The sequence below is a fragment of the Buteo buteo genome, unplaced genomic scaffold, assembly GCF_964188355.1.
Source record: "Buteo buteo unplaced genomic scaffold, bButBut1.hap1.1 HAP1_SCAFFOLD_76, whole genome shotgun sequence".
In the NCBI taxonomy this organism is placed as follows: domain Eukaryota; kingdom Metazoa; phylum Chordata; class Aves; order Accipitriformes; family Accipitridae; genus Buteo; species Buteo buteo.
The window spans coordinates 307,415-327,658 of record NW_027439240.1 but is presented as its reverse complement, the minus strand read 5'-3'; the positions used below and the strand labels follow the sequence as shown (position 1 = coordinate 327,658).

Below are 20,244 nucleotides of genomic sequence, written 5' to 3'. Positions count from 1 at the left end.
CAAACTAACATGCGTTTGTTTGAATCTGATGACTATGGACTGTATCTTGGAAAGCTCTCTGGGATATGGGAATACAGCTGAGGGAGACCCATTTGCTTCCAAACCCTAAAACTGCAGCATCTGCATTCCCTTGGGATGGTGCTACCACCTCAGGACTGTCGTTCTGAATTTTGTTCTTCCTCTTCTACTTTGACATTCAGTAAGCAAGCCTCCTGGACTGCAGCCACCCTGCTCCTACATCCCACCGGGATGACAACAGCTCCATTTCACCTGTTCAGCGAGACTCCAGCATCGGGACAGGCTTCAGAGCAGAAAAAAAGTCTGTTCACAATGAGTCAGAAGAGCACTGGTGTGAGGTGGAGAAGGATAAGACAGTACCTGCACAGTACCATGCTCGTGAGGGACCAGCATCTTCCCAGGAGGGAGGGGGCTGCGGCGTTACCCACCCCGTGCAGAGCTGCACCTTCCCTGCAAGCGGCTCACCCCAGCGAAGCCCCAGCCCAGCCACTTCCACGCTTTTATTATTTTATACTCCCATGTTCTGGCCAGGTCGCAGCTAGAGAAAGCTGCAACAGTTCTCTCCTCCTCACACAACCACTGACAGTTTGTAGTTCTCCGGCCCAGCATGAATCTAGCCCCAGGGGACAAAGCTTCCCTCAGTAAAGAAAAAGCTGGGGAGACAAATTCAGAAGACATGCAAGCGAACTCCTCTGGGCACTGCACCTGCATCAGACTGACACCGGAGCGCAGGGCTCTTCATTTTCTCTTGACCTTTCATCTCCAGCCTGTCCACCACGCCAGGCACTGGCAGGAGAGAGCTACAAGGTCACACCGCCCTAAGGCTGAAACGCAAACCCTCCTCAGGAGGTTGGCTCCTGCCCAAGAGAACTGGTTTAATTGGGGGAGACCTCACCTAGCAGGGAAGGTACTCAGTAAGGCACTGTTGGAGCTGCTGAACCCAAGTTACAGAGCTGAAGGACAGACAACCTCCTTCACAGATACATGGCAGCTTTTTTCCTCCCCTCGGCCAGAAACTCTGTCCGAGGAAAGACGACTGGCAGGCAATTTGAAACAGCAAATCCAGACAGGCTGCCTGCAACCGTGGCAGAGAGCTCAGCATGCCACACACACACCCCACTCAGGTGCTCAGGCTATCAGTAACGTTAACCACCCACAGTGCAAGAAGCCAGCTACCAAATTTCTACCTGGGAGATCACGCCTGAGGGTGAAAGGCATCCCTCAGCGGATACTGGAGCCTAGCAAGGACTGAGAAACCCTGTGAAGTGAAACCTTCTTCCTGGGGTGAGAAGCAGTAAGGATGGACATTCTCGAACTGCGCTAACGTCCAGACCCACTACTCCCCCACCAAAACCCCCGATGTTTTATTCTTCACATATCACTTGCCTAAGCAGCACCAAGTTGTAGCCAGAGCATCTATGGGTTGTACGTATACTCTGCAGTGAACCCAACGGATTTGTTTTAATCCTTGAGATCTGGAAGACCAGTATGTGGAACTCTGAACAACTGTGTGCGCATGTGTACACATCTACAGACCACCAAAGCAGTACTTTTGAGTTTAACACACTTTGCTCTGTGCAGCCCAAGCATAGTCGGTCCAGCCCAGGCCTTTGCTTCTTTTCCACACAGTGGAATACATTCTACTGCAAGAGTAGACTTTCCCAGTTGCAAGGTGCTCCAACACCAGGGTGAGGACAAACTGTTCACTAGGACACCAAATTGCACTGCTTGGCTTGGACAAGAAACCGGTCAACATTTTAAAGAGGGGATTTTATAGCCCGCACAACAGACTCCCAAGTTTCACTTTTCAACACACAAGTGTGGCAAAAGGGACAACCCCAGTCTAGAGTAAATGAATTCCACAAATATATAACAGTTTCAACAGCCTTGAGTACCGGTGCTCAGACTAAGGCTTTCTAATAAGTAATTCATCATAAAAATAAACCCAGTTTTCAGCTGGAAGTAAAAGGAAACCCAGGAGATTTGAAGCTTGACCTTTCTACATCTGTTGAAAAGCCATCAGGATCTTATCGGACCTGTTTAGCCCATGGAGCTCCCTTCCCAACCCTACATCGCAAGAGGTCAGGAAATGAAGGCTCTCAGTCATCACAGTTTGATTAAGATGGCTTAAAATTCGAGCTTTAATTGAAAGGGAAAGAAACATTCCAAAAGGATATATGTTTCATAGACTCAACTGAGTTACCAAATTTAGGTTTCATTGGATGTTATTGCAAACATGAACATTAAATCATAAGCACCGAATAGTAGAGAACTCAAAAAAAAAAAGATATAACCATACCATATCAGAAGGGATCGGACCAAATGCTTTTGTAGGCAACTATCCAAATGTGATGCACCAACACATTAGCTCAAAGGATGTAAGGACATCCCTGAACCCACCAGAAAAAACTTCTGAGGGCTGACTACATCAACATTTTCCTGGCAAGTATCTTCTCTGCCAGCAATAAATCCCAGCTCAATACATATCTAAAATGATATACATTAGAGGGCGTGTGTTTAAGAGTATTAAGTTGGCTTAAATTACTTGAGCAAAATTTTAAATATGTAATAGAAATCTAAAAAGGAACACAAAAAAATTGAGAACACCACTGCAATATTAATGCCAAGCTGTTACTTTTTTTTTTTTAAACAGATCTGTACAGCAACATAGCAAAGAATGCAGTGATCACAATTCAAGCCAGACAGCAATCTAAGGGAATACTAATCCTGTATACAGCAGAGCTGAAACACTCCCAACATTCAGATGCTCCAAGTATGTTGGCTACCCTAATGCACTCCAAACCAGTTCTACCTACATAGGACATTTTGGTGTGAAAAAGTTTCTGTAAAGTTCCCTTTGTTTCCAGTGTTTTTCTTGTACAAAATATTACAATGGTTTTTTATATATATGTTTACAGACTTGCACAGCTAGAAAAATATAAACTACAATTGGGCTTGGCAATCAGTTCTTTTCTTTAAATACATGACAATTCAGAGCAAAAATTGTAGTGGTAACATACCCTGCACTTCAAGCATCTGCACAGAAAAGCTTTCTTCCTTAAGCGTATCAAGCCTAAAAACCATGACTGCAGTGAGACATGTGCCACAGTAAGTGCAACGAATGCAATTCATCTACCTCCTGGCATAAGGAAGACACAAGATGAATGTTATTTGTGCAGGTTAGTGGCACAATATAGAAAAATCCGTAACTAAACATTAAATTCCTTAATAACATTCATTAATTTCATAGGCAGAGCCTGTTAAAAAAAGGACAACCGTTGTAGCTTTTAAGAAAAGCAGACGCTAAGTTCACGGGGCTTTATACATCTTGAACAAAAATGCAACCACAGTTAACATTTCGGGGCATTTGCTAGCTTCAAGCAAGCCCCCAGGTATTAAGGTTTTTTCCATTCAACTTTTAAGTAGAGGCCGGGGAGGATTTTTTGCTTTAAAGCTACAGTATCTGTCATTATGGCTTTTAACACCCCAGCTTTCACCCAGATGAGGTACATGTTTCTAGTGAAATGGTAACAGTTGAGCAGGATGAGTTTCAATGGACCACAAAAATCCACACATAGGTGTAAACAGGTTGTCTTATGAAAGGTTGCCAAACCAAATTGTAACAGCGCAAAACAAGATTTCTTCTTTTATTTTTCTCTGTAGAAAGCGTTGTCGAGGCATCTAGGACGTCGCTAGTAGTTAAGCCACTGAGCAAACCCTCTTTCCACCAGACTTCTGTTTACCGACACCACCTAAAAGGAGGTAAAAAAAAAAGTAGAAAGGTGAACAAACTACTAGCAAGAAGCATCAGCAAGTTCCTAACCAGCAATAAAAAGTCTGCATAATCATATACCTTATCAGTGTTGAAAAAATAGGCATGTTAACATACCCACCTCATCTCCCATCAAGTTCCACAGCTGTATCAGTGGCAGACCTGTTGCGCTGTCATAATTTGTGACCTGGAAACACAGAAGAACATTAGCGTGCAGCAATTCTGGTCTGAGCCGTGCAGGGTGCAAGGCTAGCATCATTCACTGCATATCAGATCCTCAGACTCAGCGTAGGCTCGTGGAAATGTAGCTCCTGCCACCAGGCAGCTGGGACACCCTGCTGGCAAGTGCGCTCTGGTCGCTCAAATCCGTGCCCTTGCTAGAATTAGTGATGCATTTGAGCACTGCACTAAAACCCAAGGAAGCTGCGAGATTGAGCGTCACAAGCGCTATCGGCTTCCCACTCGTCCCAACTGCCTTACGTGGACAGCTACAGCCACTGTCAGAGGCACTTCGGAAGAGGCAAGTGCCTCTTCGCTGAGACCAGGCACTGCATGCAGAAGCCTTTGGGATGCCCTTACTTCTCCCTCCGGCCAGCCAGAGGCCAAGTCCTGGATGTCAGTCTTGCAAAGACTGTTGAGACTGGCAAAGCAGCGCAGACCCAGGTGAATATTTGATCCGCTGGACAACAGGCCACTTTGTGCTCTGTAAATCCATCCAGGTGCCCTTCCTCTCTGCCCGCATCAGTAACAAGAGGGAATACTCATCCCTTCCCAGCCAGGCAGTCCTGAGTGGTCCTGGTGCCACACAAGGAAGTTTTCGGCGCCCGAGATTGCTCGACGAGAATCCTGCCCAGCAGCCAGGCTTACAGGCTGTGGCTTTGTTTTCGATTTTAACACGCACGGTATGCGAGGGGGCAGAGAGGACAACAGCAGCAGTCAAATTGGCAACCAGACTTCCAGGCAGCTCTCGTGTACCTGTGCCACTAGGACTGCGCCTTTGGTCATCTCACTAACAGCGGCGTCGGCTTCAGGTGAAAAGTGATCCTCGTCTTGGGAAAGAAAAGAGCAGGAGAAAACAAATGAGATATATTCTTCACAGGCTTTAAAGGCCAGAAGGGACTATTAAGCTAATCTTGCCTGACCTCCTACATAAGTTAGGCCAGAGAATCCTCACCTACTGTTGCTGTACGCATTTGCTGAAACCAGTCTATTAAGCTGGAGATCACACAAGTATTGTGCCTGCTGTGTTGCTGAAGGGAAAGGATGAAGTGCTTTCTAAAGCCACTAGCTCAGTTAATGTGAACATAAGTGGCTGATGAATTAGGAGGCTTTAAAGACAGAAAAGTCTACTTCTGCAGTACGTTTGAGCTGCCATTAGTATTTTGATCCTTAATAAACTAAGCTCAGGGGCCTCAGGACATTACTGACCCTGCACAGAGTGCAATACTGTGAACGGGAACTCCGAAGCATTTGTATCACAGGCCGGCTGGCACCTGAACAGTGCCAAATGCACTCTTGGCAGCTCAGGTCTCTCAGCCTGCACAGCTTACGTGGGCACTGTTGCTAACTCCACACCTGTAATGCAGCAGGAAACTCTTGTGTCCCAGGCAATACAGTTACAATCTACACTGCAGACCAGACATTTCAGAAGTATTTTCATTTTGGAGGAAAGTTGCTTATTTCCTACCAAATCACTGCAAAATGAAGTTTCTCCTTTGTGCTCCCCACCCTGAGACCGCCTCCAGCAGCAAGTGAACTCCTTACAAATCCCGAAGGAGGTCGATTACCTCAGGGAACATGGAAAACACTGACTTCTGCAAGAAGCAGCTTAAACCTCGCCATCCATCTACAGTCTTGGCAGAGCCTCCTGTACCTCCTGGTTAGAGCACGCATCTCTAACACCACTAGAAAAAAGGAAAAAAAAAAAGGGGGGGGGGGGGGCAAACCAAAGCATTTCTAGGTAGTGACTGACATTCTTCCAGTGCTTGGAGGGTAGTCTTTTGAACACAGAATTATACACATCAGTCATTTTAGTAGGAAAATGTCAGATATTCATCTAGCAGATTAAAAACTAAGTTTGCGTTTACAGCTACTCTATGACAGAAGAAGGCAGAGTAGTTACAGCTGCTTCACCTGTACCCTGCCAGTCCTGCCAACTTGCTGTTTAGGAGAGTAATTCATTCTCTCCTCCACCCAGGAAAAAGCCTGAACATTTATCATCTTTCCCCTGGAGCCTGACAGGTTATGCCATGCTAGCACATTTAGAAGAATAAAATACAATTTTTCCAATCTTGCTCTAGTCACATCAGAGGCTGCGCTTGCAATAGGAGGGAAAAGGTTTAGACAGAATCATCGCTTGTACACAGTTGGTATCCATTTAAACCTGCAGGAGGAGCACCAACGGTATGTCTTGAGAGCTCCATTACCTGGGAGTGGCACCACGTTGTCTAGTAAAACTTCTGCTCCTTGGAAAGGTAGTGATAAAAAATCAGACCTTAAAGAAAAGAGAATCAATCAGAGTAAGAACACGGCTTTAAGTTTCTCCTGTATTCTTTTAGAGCAATTGATTAATCAATGTCACCTTACAGGAATTCAGTTTGAAATTGATGACAGTAAAAAAAAAAAAATCAGATTGTTCTCCCAGCAATCTAAGCAACAGCAATAAATAGTCTGATTAGCACGCCAAGTTGGATTGGGCTCCAAGCAAAAACCACCTCCATAATGGAAGCTGTACTGCTTTTCTCCCACCTCTGGGGCACAATCAAGTATTTAATGGGCTTGTCTAAGAAAACCCCCATCCAATACAGCTCTCCCAGCCAATGGGGCTGGGGCACAGAGAATCTGAATCTTCTTTCTAGCTCATCAATTAACTACAATTTAGGGCCTCCTGAAGGCATCCTTTCACTCAGCTTCCACGCTGAAGTGGCAGAAGTTGCAATTTCCTCTCCCCTCCCCTTCGAAAAAGCCTTGCAAGAGCTTGCTGTGCTCCCAAGGAATTCACAGCTGCTGCTGAGCCAAACCTTTCCACCGTTTTCCGCTTCAGCTGTGGAAAAACCTATAAGCAATTCAAACGGTATATGAAGATTCAAGCCAGATATTGCCTTAGGCCACAGAAGAGGAGCTAAAGACCTGATTTGTCTGAGTGTGTCAATCTTCACTTTGTCGTATCCTCCATAGTCCACGTATCTGAGCTCCACTTCACCGGTCTCTTCGAAGTAGCTAATAACTTGAGCCCGGAACCATGCCCCATCCAGGCCTGGAGCCGCGCAGATAATGCCAACTGCAAAACACAGGAGTACAGAGGAGAAAGGCTCAGCGTAAGTGGATTTCCAGAAATTAGCACTTCAGGCATCAGTACTTATCTACTGAGAATCAACAGCATTTCTTACGCTGCCAACATCTTCTTTCACCACCACCCACACCCCCACCAGACAAGGCCTGCAGCTGGGACGCAGGAGAAGTGGGTTTTACTCTCAAGTCTCTGTCTGCCACTTCCATGCTGTTCTACCCAGGTGTACAGTTCCCTTCCAGCCTTCGGTCACTAACAGTGAGGTCTGTCCCCAAAAAGGAAAGTTAGCGCTAGTAACCCCCTTCCATGTGATGCACCCTCCACTTTACACCACGTGCAGACTGTGACACTATGAAGATTTGGGAGTAGTTCCATACTTTGTCAGCAAAAATACACCAGATGCCAAGTTGATTAGAAATAGCCTGAGATGGACTTTATCTCATTCTGAATTTCAACATGCAACTAAGTGGCTGGGGAGGTACTCCAGGGATGAGTGGGGTAAGGAAGAGTAGAGCAGCATCTGTAGTCTGCCAGCGGCTTAAAAAAATATGAAATGACAAGTGAACTATCACATTCTCATCCACTGGGAAACTTCCCAAGCCTAACTCAGTGGCATCAGGCTTTCGTGTGACCCTAGAAGTTTCTCAGCTGAACAATTTGTGAGCAATCACATTACATGCCTTCTACTGGAGTTGGCAGGGTTGGAATTTCCAGTTGAGAATAGCAGGCGTACATCTGCTGGTCGAGGCTACGCAGACCATGGAAAGTGGGGTGCGTATGCTGCTGTAGAAACATGTGCCCTGCATCGACTTGGTTTGCCACGACGACCTCTACAGAGACTCCGTCTGGGAGGAAGAGCTGTCATGTGGAGAAAAGAAATTCTCATTAGCGTTCACTGCAACACAAGCTTCATTCACAGCAACTCCATGTTCCACCAGCAACTCCTGAGGCTTACAGCCATGGGTGGAAAAGCCCTGGCACTCCGGTATTTCACTTCCAAAAGCTACTCACTGTTACTCCCTGCTGCTCTAACAGAAATCAGACTTGAGGCGGGGCCCGCCTTGCATACAAAAAGACTATCGGCATGAAGCAGTCGGAAGACTTATTTACCCAAGGGATCCGGGGAACTACAGGCCTGTCGGTCTGACCTCGGTGCCAGGGAAGGTTACAGAGCAGATCATCTTGAGTGCCATCACACAGCAGGTACAAGACAACCAGGTGATCAGGCCCAGTCAGCGTGGGTTTATGAAACGCAGGTCTTGCTTGACTAACCTGATCTCCCTCTGTAGCAAGGTGACCCACTTAGTAGATGAGAGAAAGGCTGTGGATGTTGTCTACCTAGACTTTAGTAAAGCCTTTGACAGCATTTCCCACAGCATTCTCCTGGAGAAACTGGCTGCTCATGGCTTGCATGGGCGTACTCTTACTAGGTAAAAAACTGGCTAGATGGCCAGGCCCAAAGAGTGGTGGTGAATGGAGTTAAATCCAGTTGGCAGCCAGTCACAAGTGGTGGTCCCCAGAGCTCAGTTTTGGGGCCAGTTCTCTTTAATATCTTTATCAATGATCTGGACAAGGGGATCGAGTGCACCCTCAGTAAGTTTGTGGATGACACCAAGTTGGGCAGGAGTGTTGATCTGCTCGAGGGTAGGAAGGGTCTCCAGAGGGATCTGGACAGGCTGGATGGATGACCTGAGGCCAGTTGTATGCAATTCAACAAGGCCAAGTGCCGCGTCCTGCACCTGGGTCACAACAACCCCACGCGGCGCTACAGGCCTGGGGAAGAGTGGCTGGAAAACTGCCTGGTGGAAAAGGACCCGGGGGTGTTGGTCAACAGCCGGCTGAATATGAGCCAGCAGTGTGCCCAGGTGGCCAAGGTGGCCAACGGCATCCTGGCCTGTATCAGAAATAGTGTGGCCAGCAGGAGCAGGGCAGGGATCGCCCACCCAGGGATCAGCACTGGTGAGGCTGCACCTCGAATACTGTGTTCAGTTTTGGGCCCCTCACTAGAAGAAAGACGCTGAGGTGCTGGAGCGTGTCCAGAGAAGGGCAACGAAGCTGGTGAAGGGTCTGGAGCACAAGTCCTATGAGGAGCAGCTGAGGGAACTGGGGTTCTTCAGTCTGGAGAAAAGGAGGCTGAGGGGAGACCTTATCACTCTCTACAGCTACCTCAAAGGAGGTTGTACCGAGGTGGGTCTTGGTCTCTTTTCCCAAGTAAGAAGTGACAGGATGAGAGGAAACAGCCCCAAGTTGTGCCACGGGAGGTTTAGATTGGATATTAGGAAAAATTTCTCCACTGAAAGGGTTGTCAAGCATTGGAACAGGCTGCCCAGGAAAGTGGTTGAGTCACCATCCCTGGGGGTATTTAAAAGACGTGTAGACGTGCTGCTTAGGGACATGGTTTAGTGGTGGACTTGGCAGTGTTAGGTTAATGGTTGGACTTGATGATCTTAAAGGTCTTTTCCAACCTAAATGATTCTATGATTCTACATTTCTCAGCTCAGGCAGAATGGAAACTGCAGTGGAAGAGCAGGTAGGCAAATCTGATCTGTAACAGTTACATAAGCTGGACAGCAGAGAGCCACACAAAATCCAACTGGTTTTGAGGGCATCTGTGAACCAGCCACGTTGACGTAGCATACTATGACAGCAGCGACCAACAACAGCCTTCCACCCTGACATCAGCATAGCCAGCAAGCTGGGACTTACCCAGGCAGTCATAAGGAGGGAATGAAGCGTCAGTGGTGTTGGTGGAGGTAGAGCGTAGATGTTGGTGAGACACAGCTCTTTGAACTTCTTGCCAATCAGGCTCAGTACTTTTTTGACTTGTTGCGAAGAGCCTGGAAGACAAAAATCCCACAGAAAGTCTGTAGTACAGATATGCTGAGGACACCCCCACCCCGTGAAGTGCCTTCTGCGCTACATCAACGATTTAATTTTTAATAGATTGGCCATGTAACCTGATATCAGACCAACATGAGCAACTCAGGCCCCAGTTTCAACAGCGTTAGCCTCCAGTATGAACCCAATTCACTGGCAGATATTTTTCAGCCACAATTAATCTAACATCCTTCACAGTCAAGACCGCACTTGCTGATACACATCCCATAGCTCCTCCTTCAAGCCTGAAGGGATCCTTCAAAACGTGTTGGTTAAACTACAGCAGCCGAAGATGTTAAAATGCATTCTCACCTCTAGAATAAGAGGGTTCAAATGCCAAGGCACAGGCAACTTGGCATACACCTCTACTGTAACAGCACCGATTAGAAAAGTTTTGTAAAGCACTAGGCTCACAAAGCCACTAAATCTGTTTAAATTCCTTGCCCATCTAATTAAGGCCCCCAAGCTACATATTAGACCATGAATAAAGAGACATTCCGCTTACCTTCAATGTGACAGACTTGGGAGTCACGGAAATAAGGTAGTGTTGAGACATAAATTTTGGCACCAGACGATTGCCTCAAGAAGCTCATAAATTTTCCTTGTTTGCCGATCAAGCGGCCAACTAATTCCTTTATGAAAGTAACAAGAAAGCAACAGTCAGGAAGAGAAACATAGATCAAACAACACCGTTCTCTGTGGCTTATTTCACCCACATTCCCAGTTCCTGTAGCACAGGGCCAGGCAGAATAAGTATAAGGGAATGCTGGACCAGCGCAGAGTTCAGCAGGTCTATGACAAGTCAAGGTAGATACAGATCAGTAAGCACAGCTTGTTTTGATAGATCCGTCTTCGTATCTTGTAGAATGACACAAAGACACGATGGTTTTTACCAGGCCTGGTAAAAGCTACTGTCTTCCTACAGTCAAGTGAAGTCACGTCCTCTCCCAATCTCCTACCATTTCTTGTTTTAAAAAAGCATGCTACATGCCTTTTTCATTCAAATATGAAATACTAAGTTTTAGCAATTTTTAAACAAGCTAATTAGATTAGATAGGGAGTAGACAAATTCATGGGAGAGTAAACCAGGCTATCATGCCCATTAGACTGCAGAGTCCCAGGACAGCTGTGCGGGATGATGAAGAGATGTCTTTGCATGCCCTATTACTTCTACTCTTTCACTGGCACCTGCCACCACCTACTGTCAGAGACCAGGTACCAGAGCAGAAGTGTTGGGCCCAAGTCAGTATGGATAATCCTATACAATGTAGAGTTGGCTACTTCAAGAAAAGTGACAGCCTGTCTTCATGAAACACTGAAACATATTTTTCTGCTGTAGAACTGCTTCTTTAGCCTGTGTTTTACTGATCCATTAAAATGCACGTTACACGTCTTCCCTGGGCTCACAGCATCCAAGCACTCGAGGCAGCATGCTTATCCTGCCGGGAGCTGCTGTCTCACATTACTGGCTGTCATTATTCGGGTCTGCTGAGCAGCAGAACTGCAAGAGCGATGCTGTGCAGGACAGCCACAGATGATTTTGCATACACAAAGCAGGGAAGAAGGTATGAACGTAGTCCTAAAAACACAGTCTCTCTCTCAACGCAAAAGAAAGCTCACTATAAAGACAGAGACACAGCAGCTCTACAGAATAGCTCATACGAGCATTCAGCTTGTGAGGAAGGGTTTGGACAGGCAGTTGAAACATAACCCTCCTACATAGCAGGGAAAAAAAAAAAAAAAAAATCACCTGCCCTTAATAACTGTGTACTCTCAAAGCCTTCTGAATGCTTTCAGAGCATCGGACTAACAGATTGGGGTGGAAGATAATGGGGAATAATGAGTCCAGCAACCAACATTACCCTGGGCATAACCCTGACATGCCTCTTGTTTACAGGTGTGTACTGGCTCTTTGTTCCTGTTGAGTCCTAACGGGAGCTAAATGCTTAAATCCTCGTTGATTTGTTGTTGATCTCTCTGGGATGGCACTGAGCCAGTACCAGGCTGGAAGAACCAGAAGATGGCTATGTAGGGCAAGGCAGGATGCGCGAGCAGGCCAACGGCTGGTTACCTTTGGAACCTCTATCTCCCAGATAACGACGCCGGACTTGCTGGATTCTCCTCTTAGCTTAGAGTTCTGCCGACTCACTGTCTTCCTCATGGCACAGCCACTGTCCACAAAGTCCACGCTATTTACATCCGAACCTACAAGACATACAGACATGTCAGTATTCAGACAACCCACACAATCCAGCTACCAGACACAAGGCCATGAAAATATATAATTTCATAGAGAGGTGACATTGAGCTCTTCCTATGCATTTAGTTGGGATGATCCTGTATCAGGTTCTCTGGTATTTCAGAAAGGGTAAAGTCCCATCACACGCGGCCTGCTACAAGTTTCCTTTTATTGCTGGAGAAAAACCTGCACACCTCTGGGAATGCAACAGAAGGAGGCCCGAGTTCAGCAGGAGTCCTTCAAACATGGTGACACCTTATGCAGCAGCAGAGACAAGACACTTTAAGTCAAAAGTTACCAGCTGAACGAGAGCTATGCTAACACCAACACTGAGCTGCTGCTGCAGCAAGGTATTTTGCATTTTCCCCACATGGTTTAAACAGGGCTTTTCACAGGGAGTTCAGCATGCAGGGAGGGATGTGCAACCTATTCGTCTGCTCTTTGCATTGACATTACATTCCTGCCCCAACGAGGGTTGCACGGTGACCTGAGCACCAGCTGTGCCCACTACTAGCTGTGGTAGAGGATTGTCTCTTGCCCAGATTTGTCATATGCTTGAAGAAACAAGGTGCCAGAGCTGAGCTACGTTTTGTTCCCAAACCATCAGCCGATACCAGGAACATTCGTACTTGGGAAGGGGACAAACTCAAACAGCTTCCTCCTGGTCAGATCCCAGATACAGTCAGTGTAACAAGATCAAGAACAAGAACAAGGCTGATCCTTCCTCCAGATTAACAAGCAGAAACATGAAGATCCTCACTTGCTTGCAAGAATTCAGATCACCCAGTACAAGACCGAAGAGAAAAATAAGCCCAACAGCTGCCTCACATTTGCCACATCTTAATAAGTAACACAGCACAGATGCCTCGAAAGTCAAAGGCAAGCAGTGCAGCTGTCTGCAATAGACTTGCTAGACAAGGATGAGGATTTAAGTCTCACAGCCTGGGTGCAAAGGTCAGCTGTAGGACCTCTTATCCAACACAGCCACATTATCAACTTTACCTGCTATACGCCGTCTCCCTACCTGTCTCCCTGCAGAGCTTTCAGCCCTTGTCATCACCAGGCTCCACAACACACCATTGTACCTTCTCATCACACCAGCATTCACAACAAGGCAAAACCATTTTCCTCCTGTGGTTACTCTCACTAGTGAAAATGTTTTGTGGGTTTAATCCTTAATTGTTGGCAAACTCACTCCCCATGTCTCACAACAAGCAGCGTTCCAACTACTTTGTAGCAATTACAAAAGACATCCTGTCATTAAGGGCTGTTGGCGCCACAGGGTCCTATAAAGGATTTTAACATCCATCCCCAAGGTCACACGGGTTAACATTTGCTCAGACAGCTTTGTATTCTGCCAGGCACACATCATCCAGGATCTAGAAGGCAAAAGCAACGCAGAGACAGATGGGGGAACTCCACGAACATTGCTCCCTGTTGGGATTTCTTGGCATGCACCTACCCTTCCAAGCAAAAAGGCTTCAGGGTAATTGGTCTGCAACCAACTGATTTTATCACAGCTCGTCAGAGCACTTCCCTGGTTCATCCAACAGCACCTCAGAAACCTGCCTTACAGCCTCCTTTCGGCAGCAGCCCACAAACACAGATAAGAACCCAGTCCTTACTAGAGGCTGCCCGAACTGAAGCAGAAACCATTTGCATTAGCAGGTCTCAAACCAGCAAGGTGTTCAACAGCCTGGCCTACATCCAGACACAGCCCATTTCACTGGGCTACTCAAGCACATGCTTCGCTTTAGACAATAAGCTTTGTGCTGAATGCAGACCAGTCTGTTCAACCTTTCGTCGTATACCCTGAAGATCACCCAGCTAACACGGGATCCTACAGGGACGGGAATTCTGAGAGCAAATGCATACCCACCTGCACACGAGGCCTAAATATTCATCTACTGGCAAAGGTAAAGATGAAGAGGACTTATCTGAACATGTTCTGAAGCAGAAGGGTTACAGCACATAAAATATTTGTTCACCACATTTTCATGGGAGCATTTTCAAATCCCTTACCTCCTGAGCGATCTCCATCCACCTCTGCTGCCCTGCGACGCTCATGATTCAAGCCTGGACCATCCTCCACGATTCCCAAAGACTCTCGTGTCAGTGTCGCTGATGCTGATGGCCACTGATCTTGGTTTGCACTAGAGCTTGAATCCTGTACAAGGCTCAGCGCAGCACTGCCGTGACACTCTGTGCTCTTTGAGATCAGAGGGAGAGAAACACAAGCAGGGACACCGCTTTCATCTTGAGATCCTGTCGTTTCTAGTTTTTCACTGTCGTCCTCAAGGGTGCTGGGCTGCGTTGTCACTACTGACAGGTCTGGAAGGTCCTGTGAGAGATCTAGCCTCTCGTGAGTTTGAGACAGAAGAGAGGGCGTCGTCGACCCTGCTGAGAGCAGGGAGGTCGAGGTTTCGTTCTCTCGGCATTCCTCTTCTGACGAGAGAGGCAGTCTTCGAGGAACACATGCTTCTGTTTTGGGTGGTGAATCATTCTCTGGCGCTTCTTCCTGCTGCTCTTCTTCAGTGGCTATTGCTTGTTTATCGTGATAGCTTGCATGCTTTTTTCTACGGGAATAGATCCACCAGCAGCCAACAAGTGCCAGCACTCCAGGTATGGCATATGGGATAATATTGCGGAAACGTGAAGCCATTTTACAGATCCTTAGCAATTATGTCTAGAAGAAGAAACAAAAGCCATGTTACAATAGTCACAGGAAAGGTAACAGCAAGGCTAAAGTTTCATAAATGCCTTGAGGTATTTCTATTAGCATGAACAGACTCATTTTCTAGCCACTCCTTAAATTCACATCTCTGCTCCACCAACAGACCACAGAACAAGATCCTGACCTAAGACTAGGAATATCTGGACATTTCTCACCATTACGCTCACCAATTTCACCTTATCCCACCTTTACATGTAAAACAATTTCACCTTCTTTCTCCTGCCTCACCTTCGCAGGTCAGTACTACACACAAGGACAGCATCCGGCACTGCAAGTCTCTCCAGCATCAGGCTGGGTTCACAGCACAGCGGTACCACCAGCACTCCGAGACACAGACTTGACACGCTGCAGGTCTCCCCACTTCTCTGCTTGAAAGGCAGCACCACATTCCTGAGAGTTTCATAGGTTGACAACACGCACTTCTCTAAAACATAATAGCTCAGTGAAGGTGAAGTGCTTTGCAAATGTTCTCATCCACAGCAACTGCGAGAGGCTGGTGAGCGGGCACACGACAGAAGTCTGCAGTTAAGTAGACGCTAAACAGCAACACGCAGCTACTCCATTTACTTTTATACACACAGTGTAGGAATTCCTAAACAAAGAACAGCTACAGCCTGATCAAGCAAGTGCCTCCCAATAACCAGAAGTGCCTCTACAAGATTTTGCAGCAGTGAAGATGGGAAATCTGCTATAGCGCCCTTACAACCGCAGTATTTATCTAGCAAAAGCAGCCCGGATAGGGACACTACTACCTAGGAACCCAGCTCCAAAGTTTGTTCTACATTACTATGTTGACAGCTGCTGCTTCTCTGACTTTCCAGAGTCGAAAGCTGTCTCTCTGACTTAGAAAGTGTGTGCACCCTTCCCCACCTGCACACCGCCGAGACTCATGTCCCAGTCATGCTCCTCCATTTACAAGCCTCACCTGGGTTATCCGAGGCAGGGCTGACATGCCTTTCCTTTTCCTTAAGGAAAGTCTACAGCTGGAACACAAAGCTAAACAGTTACCCACATCCCCAAAACAGCCTTGCTGCAAAGCACTTACAGTTTATATTTTCACTGAGCAGGAATTAAAGCAAAACATCACATGTCTGGTGATGCTTACACATGACAGATTTTTCTCCAAACAGGCCTCAAGAGCCTGTTTTTGCCAATGAGCAACAAAAATAAAGATTGTTTTCAGGAGATAGCAAAGTCCTAGAAATGGGAACCACGCACTGGAAAAGAGCATTATCTAGCTCCTCTTTAGAAGCATAATATTTCCGAGACAAGACAAGGCAATCAAGTCATTCTGTCAACTATGCTTAGTCTGTCTCAACCGGAAAAAAACTTGTTATCAGAGCAAGCCTCCTGACCACAGCTTCCAAATACAACTCTCCTTTAGGGCCTTGATTTTCACGACAAGCTGATTACATTCTAGCCGAGGGACAAAAACATGCCTCCCTCAGGCTCAAACCGAGCATCCAAGCCTCAGAAAAATTAATATTCTCTCCAGATTTCTCACCTCCTCCAGCCACACCCTCCCATGCCACAAGAGCAAATACACAACTTTATCCAAGCTAGCTCAGACGCCAGCCTTGCTTCTGTACTGTTTACCACGGAGTCCTAACGACCGAGGCAAGTAAATACATGACTGGCAAAAACAGGGACTAGAAAATTTCTTGCTTAATCCCAAATCAAAGGTCAGCTGCAGACATGACTTAAGAAATCCAGTAATATCTCCAGTATATCACAAAAGAGGTATTTACGTTGTTCTACAAAGAAAACTTGAGTGTGTGTTAATTGGACATTCATAGCTGCTTTCTTCTAAATCCAAGTTACTTCCAGCTGGCTTTACACAGTCAGGTAGCAGGGCTCACTGCTGAGGATGAACTTTCAGTTAACGGCAACATCTGAGATTTGGAATTTAAAAAAAAAACCAAAACCAAAACCAAAACCAACAAACCTATGCAATAATTTGGATGTTTGGTTTTTGGAACTTGGTAAATGGAAAGGGTGAAGTCTGTACATTCCCAAGACAAAAGGTTCACATTTATGCTCTCCAGCACAATGGCACATTGTGAGCCACTGCGAGTGCTCGTCTGCTGTCTGCTTAAGTTGTTATAATTAATGCAGAACCACCCTACAAGCTGTCTCGCAGGCGTACCACAAACTCAAATTAAAGTAGCTCACATAAGTCCATTCCGAGCAAGCTTTCCTGATTAAACAGACAGCCCTATTATTATCCGATTCCCTATTAAGTTGCACCAACTGTACAAACAATAGTCCCACACAATTCCGCAGCGCAGGAAGGCAGTAGCAGGATGCCCCACAGAGGGCCAGGCCTATCCCAAAGCCTGGCAGACAAAACAGTTCTAAGAGTCATTTTCAACATTAATATAATTTAACATAAAGATCTTCACTCTTCTGTGATATTTAGATCAGTGAGGACTGGTGGATTAGCTGACTGCTCCTTGTGAAGCTCATTTAATTTCATGTTTTTAATTTGACTAATTTTAGCAAGAGCTGCATTATACTATCAGTGATCGTGTTAAATGGGAATTCCACATCCTTCCATCAGCTAGAAAGGGATGAAAGGCGGTGGGTCTGTACAAGATGCCAGCAGACACCCTAAAGCACCGGGTCGGCTAGGGGACAGCTAACACCAACAAACATCTCCTAACGTAAAAGTGATGGGAAGACTTCATTGGCCTGATTTCGATACGCTGGTCACAATGTCACTTTTTACGTGATGCCTAGAAGATGACTGATTTTTAACCTGCTCAACCAAACGGTTGTAAGATGCAGCACATACTTCTCTTCCATTGCCTCCACAGGAGAGCTCCTAAAGCCCACGTGCCTTTTCCAACACGTTTAAGAGCGACAAAACCCGCTCTCCGCTGCCAATTTGACAGCCAGTTCAGGACTGCAGGGGCAATAGGATCATTTAAACACATGGGGGGAAGAAAGCCTGCGATTCTCCTGCCAGCAGCAGAACAGAACGTGGCAACTTGTCAAATCACATGGCTTTAAACACTGCCAAACTGGAGGGAGCCTGGCCCGACAGTCCTCGCACTCTCCAGGCAGGAGGAGCCAGCTGGAGAAACGCAGCAGCTCTGGAGGCTTTGGACCGGAGACGATCGGCTCGTAAGAGCCAGAACCAGTGTGAAGGGCTGGATGCCCCAGTGCCGTTTCCCAACACGCAGGGCCCCATGCAGTCCCGCACCAAAAATAGCGCGGAGCTCGCACACTGTATGCGCTCACCCCGCACCGCCAGCCACTTCCACTTCTTTCTGGCATGTCAGGAATCCGGTTTAAATGTCACACCTTCTGTCAAGGCAGGGCCAGAGAGCTGCAGCTAGGACATGAGACTTTTCCAACTTGCTAAATAATCCCCACGGTAGGTCAGGATGGGATTAAGACAGCAAGGGGAGAGTAGGGGTCAGTCAGCTCTCCAAATCTCTATCCTGACTTGATTTATGGAAAGCTCCTGGTAAAGACCAGGGAGATGAGAACAAGAATGAACGCACACCCTTGCCTACCTTAAAAAAAAAAAAAAAAGCGCCAAGGACAGTCAACTTATTCTACTTGTTCACATTAGGGTCCCAGAGCAGTTTTAAGCCACCTTGTTTCCCTAGCCAGGACAAACAACCCTTCAGTATACACATCCTTATTAGGTTAGAAATGTTTGCAGCATGAGGTTCAGAGAAAAGCCAGATAATTCACTCTCAAGGTTCGAGAGGAGACTTCAGCAAGCACTTGCTCCGGATTTTCAGGGCTTTCTACACACAAGGAGGTCTGTTCTGGGGGCAAGCTGCTTCAAGTCTCTACAAGAAGAGAGACAAGTCCCAAGCGACTGAGCCCCGGTGCTCTGCAGGGACATACCCTACACTGCTGCCAGTCCCTGCCTCCTCCGCTCCCCTTCCGCCCCAGCGCTGGAGAGGTTACACTTCCAAACCCCAAAAGCAGTGGAAATCCAGGCTGGAATTAAAGGCTGTCCTGAAGGACCACAGAGCAAACGAGCAGGCAGCTAAATTGGAAATGTAGCTTCAACAGCAAGGCCGGGATGCCTCCCTGCAAACCCTATAGTTAGTGATACAGCACTCAGGAAATAAATACTATCTGGGTGAAAGAGAACTGGACAAGGTTGGCACAGTTAAAACTAAATGGGACCATGTGGGCTCTTAAAATTTTCCATGCTAAAAATAACCAGTAGCACATGCTCTGCCTTATAGGAGACATAAGGAGTTGACAAAAACCTAAAGAACTGGAGGCCCTACCATTAAGATTAAAATAAGAGAAATTACTGCAGAGAAACAGACATAGACTTACTTGATCTACATTTGGCGTAAGGCTTTTCTTTTTCCATTGAAAGTCCAACTGGCATAGGGTACTGCAGTATCTAAACCACAGCTTCTTTGCTTTTTCGTACAAAGATAAAGGAGGCAGACAGTCAGCCACAGAGGGACCACCTGCTGCTTCCTCTCTGGAGAGAGAGCCTCTCCAGAGTGAGGTTCAAACTGGAGAGCAAAGACAACTCCTACCCACTCAGGTTTGCATCAGAGGCTGACCTCAAGGGACACATCTGTGAAGTCACAGTGGCCTGCCATGTCACGGGGCTGCAAGCCCTTGCATCACGCACTCCTGATCACCAGGGTGTCAGTCGGCCACAAGACTTTGCAGCCTTTCCCGCACTCTTTTCCCAGGCCAGCCTGGTGTACCACCATCAAAACCACCATCACGCAGAGGTGAGAGCTGGCAAAACATGACTCAGTGGCTACAAACCTCCAAAGACAGGTAGGAGCCAGGCAAGCAAGATCTCAAACCGGATGGCGCTTATTTTAAAAAGAAGTGAACAGGTAAGTTTCTCTATACTTAAGTAATTAAAGTGCTCTGCAGCAATTTCTGCTTCCAACAGCAGCCAGCAGCACTGAAAGACAACAGCAGCAAGAGATACCCCTTAAGCAATACCGCCTTTTCCCAGCCCAGTTAACATGGGCTACAGAGCTCCAGAAACAGGCTCCTCTGAATTCAGAAAACTACTAATAAAGTCTCTCCACAACCTTAAAATATTTGAGAACCAACAGTCCTATTTGCAGCCGGATTAATTACAACATCAGTAAAAGGCTGAAAAAGCTGGTTGCTGTAGAGCAAAACAAGAGCTCTGGAACAAGAAACACCACCAACACCGGGCTGTCTTTTATCTCCAAGATAAAATCTCCTTTCAGTGTAATCAGCTTCACTGGTGTTCCCACAACAGCTCAGTCCCCTCCTTTGCAGCTGAAGCTGCTACACTGATGGCCCAGGCTTTGTTCGTATTTCATTTTACAGTCACG

The 20,244-nt window shown here is 46.6% G+C and overlaps 1 protein-coding gene across 1 annotated transcript; it reads right to left on the bottom strand.

The window, feature by feature from the left end:
* Positions 1-2,828: 2,828 nt before the first annotated feature.
* On the bottom strand, positions 2,829-19,504 carry LOC142027879 (A-kinase anchor protein 1, mitochondrial-like). Its single transcript, XM_075022072.1, has 11 exons — positions 19,241-19,504; positions 14,218-14,881; positions 12,028-12,161; positions 10,462-10,588; positions 9,786-9,916; positions 7,760-7,937; positions 6,920-7,070; positions 6,217-6,284; positions 4,766-4,839; positions 3,912-3,977; positions 2,829-3,770 (listed from the first exon to the last, which is right to left on the bottom strand). Exons 2-11 carry the CDS (start codon positions 14,855-14,857, stop codon positions 3,711-3,713), a joined length of 1,629 nt encoding a protein of 542 aa, XP_074878173.1. The 5' UTR covers positions 14,858-14,881; positions 19,241-19,504; the 3' UTR covers positions 2,829-3,710.
* Positions 19,505-20,244: the final 740 nt, after the last annotated feature.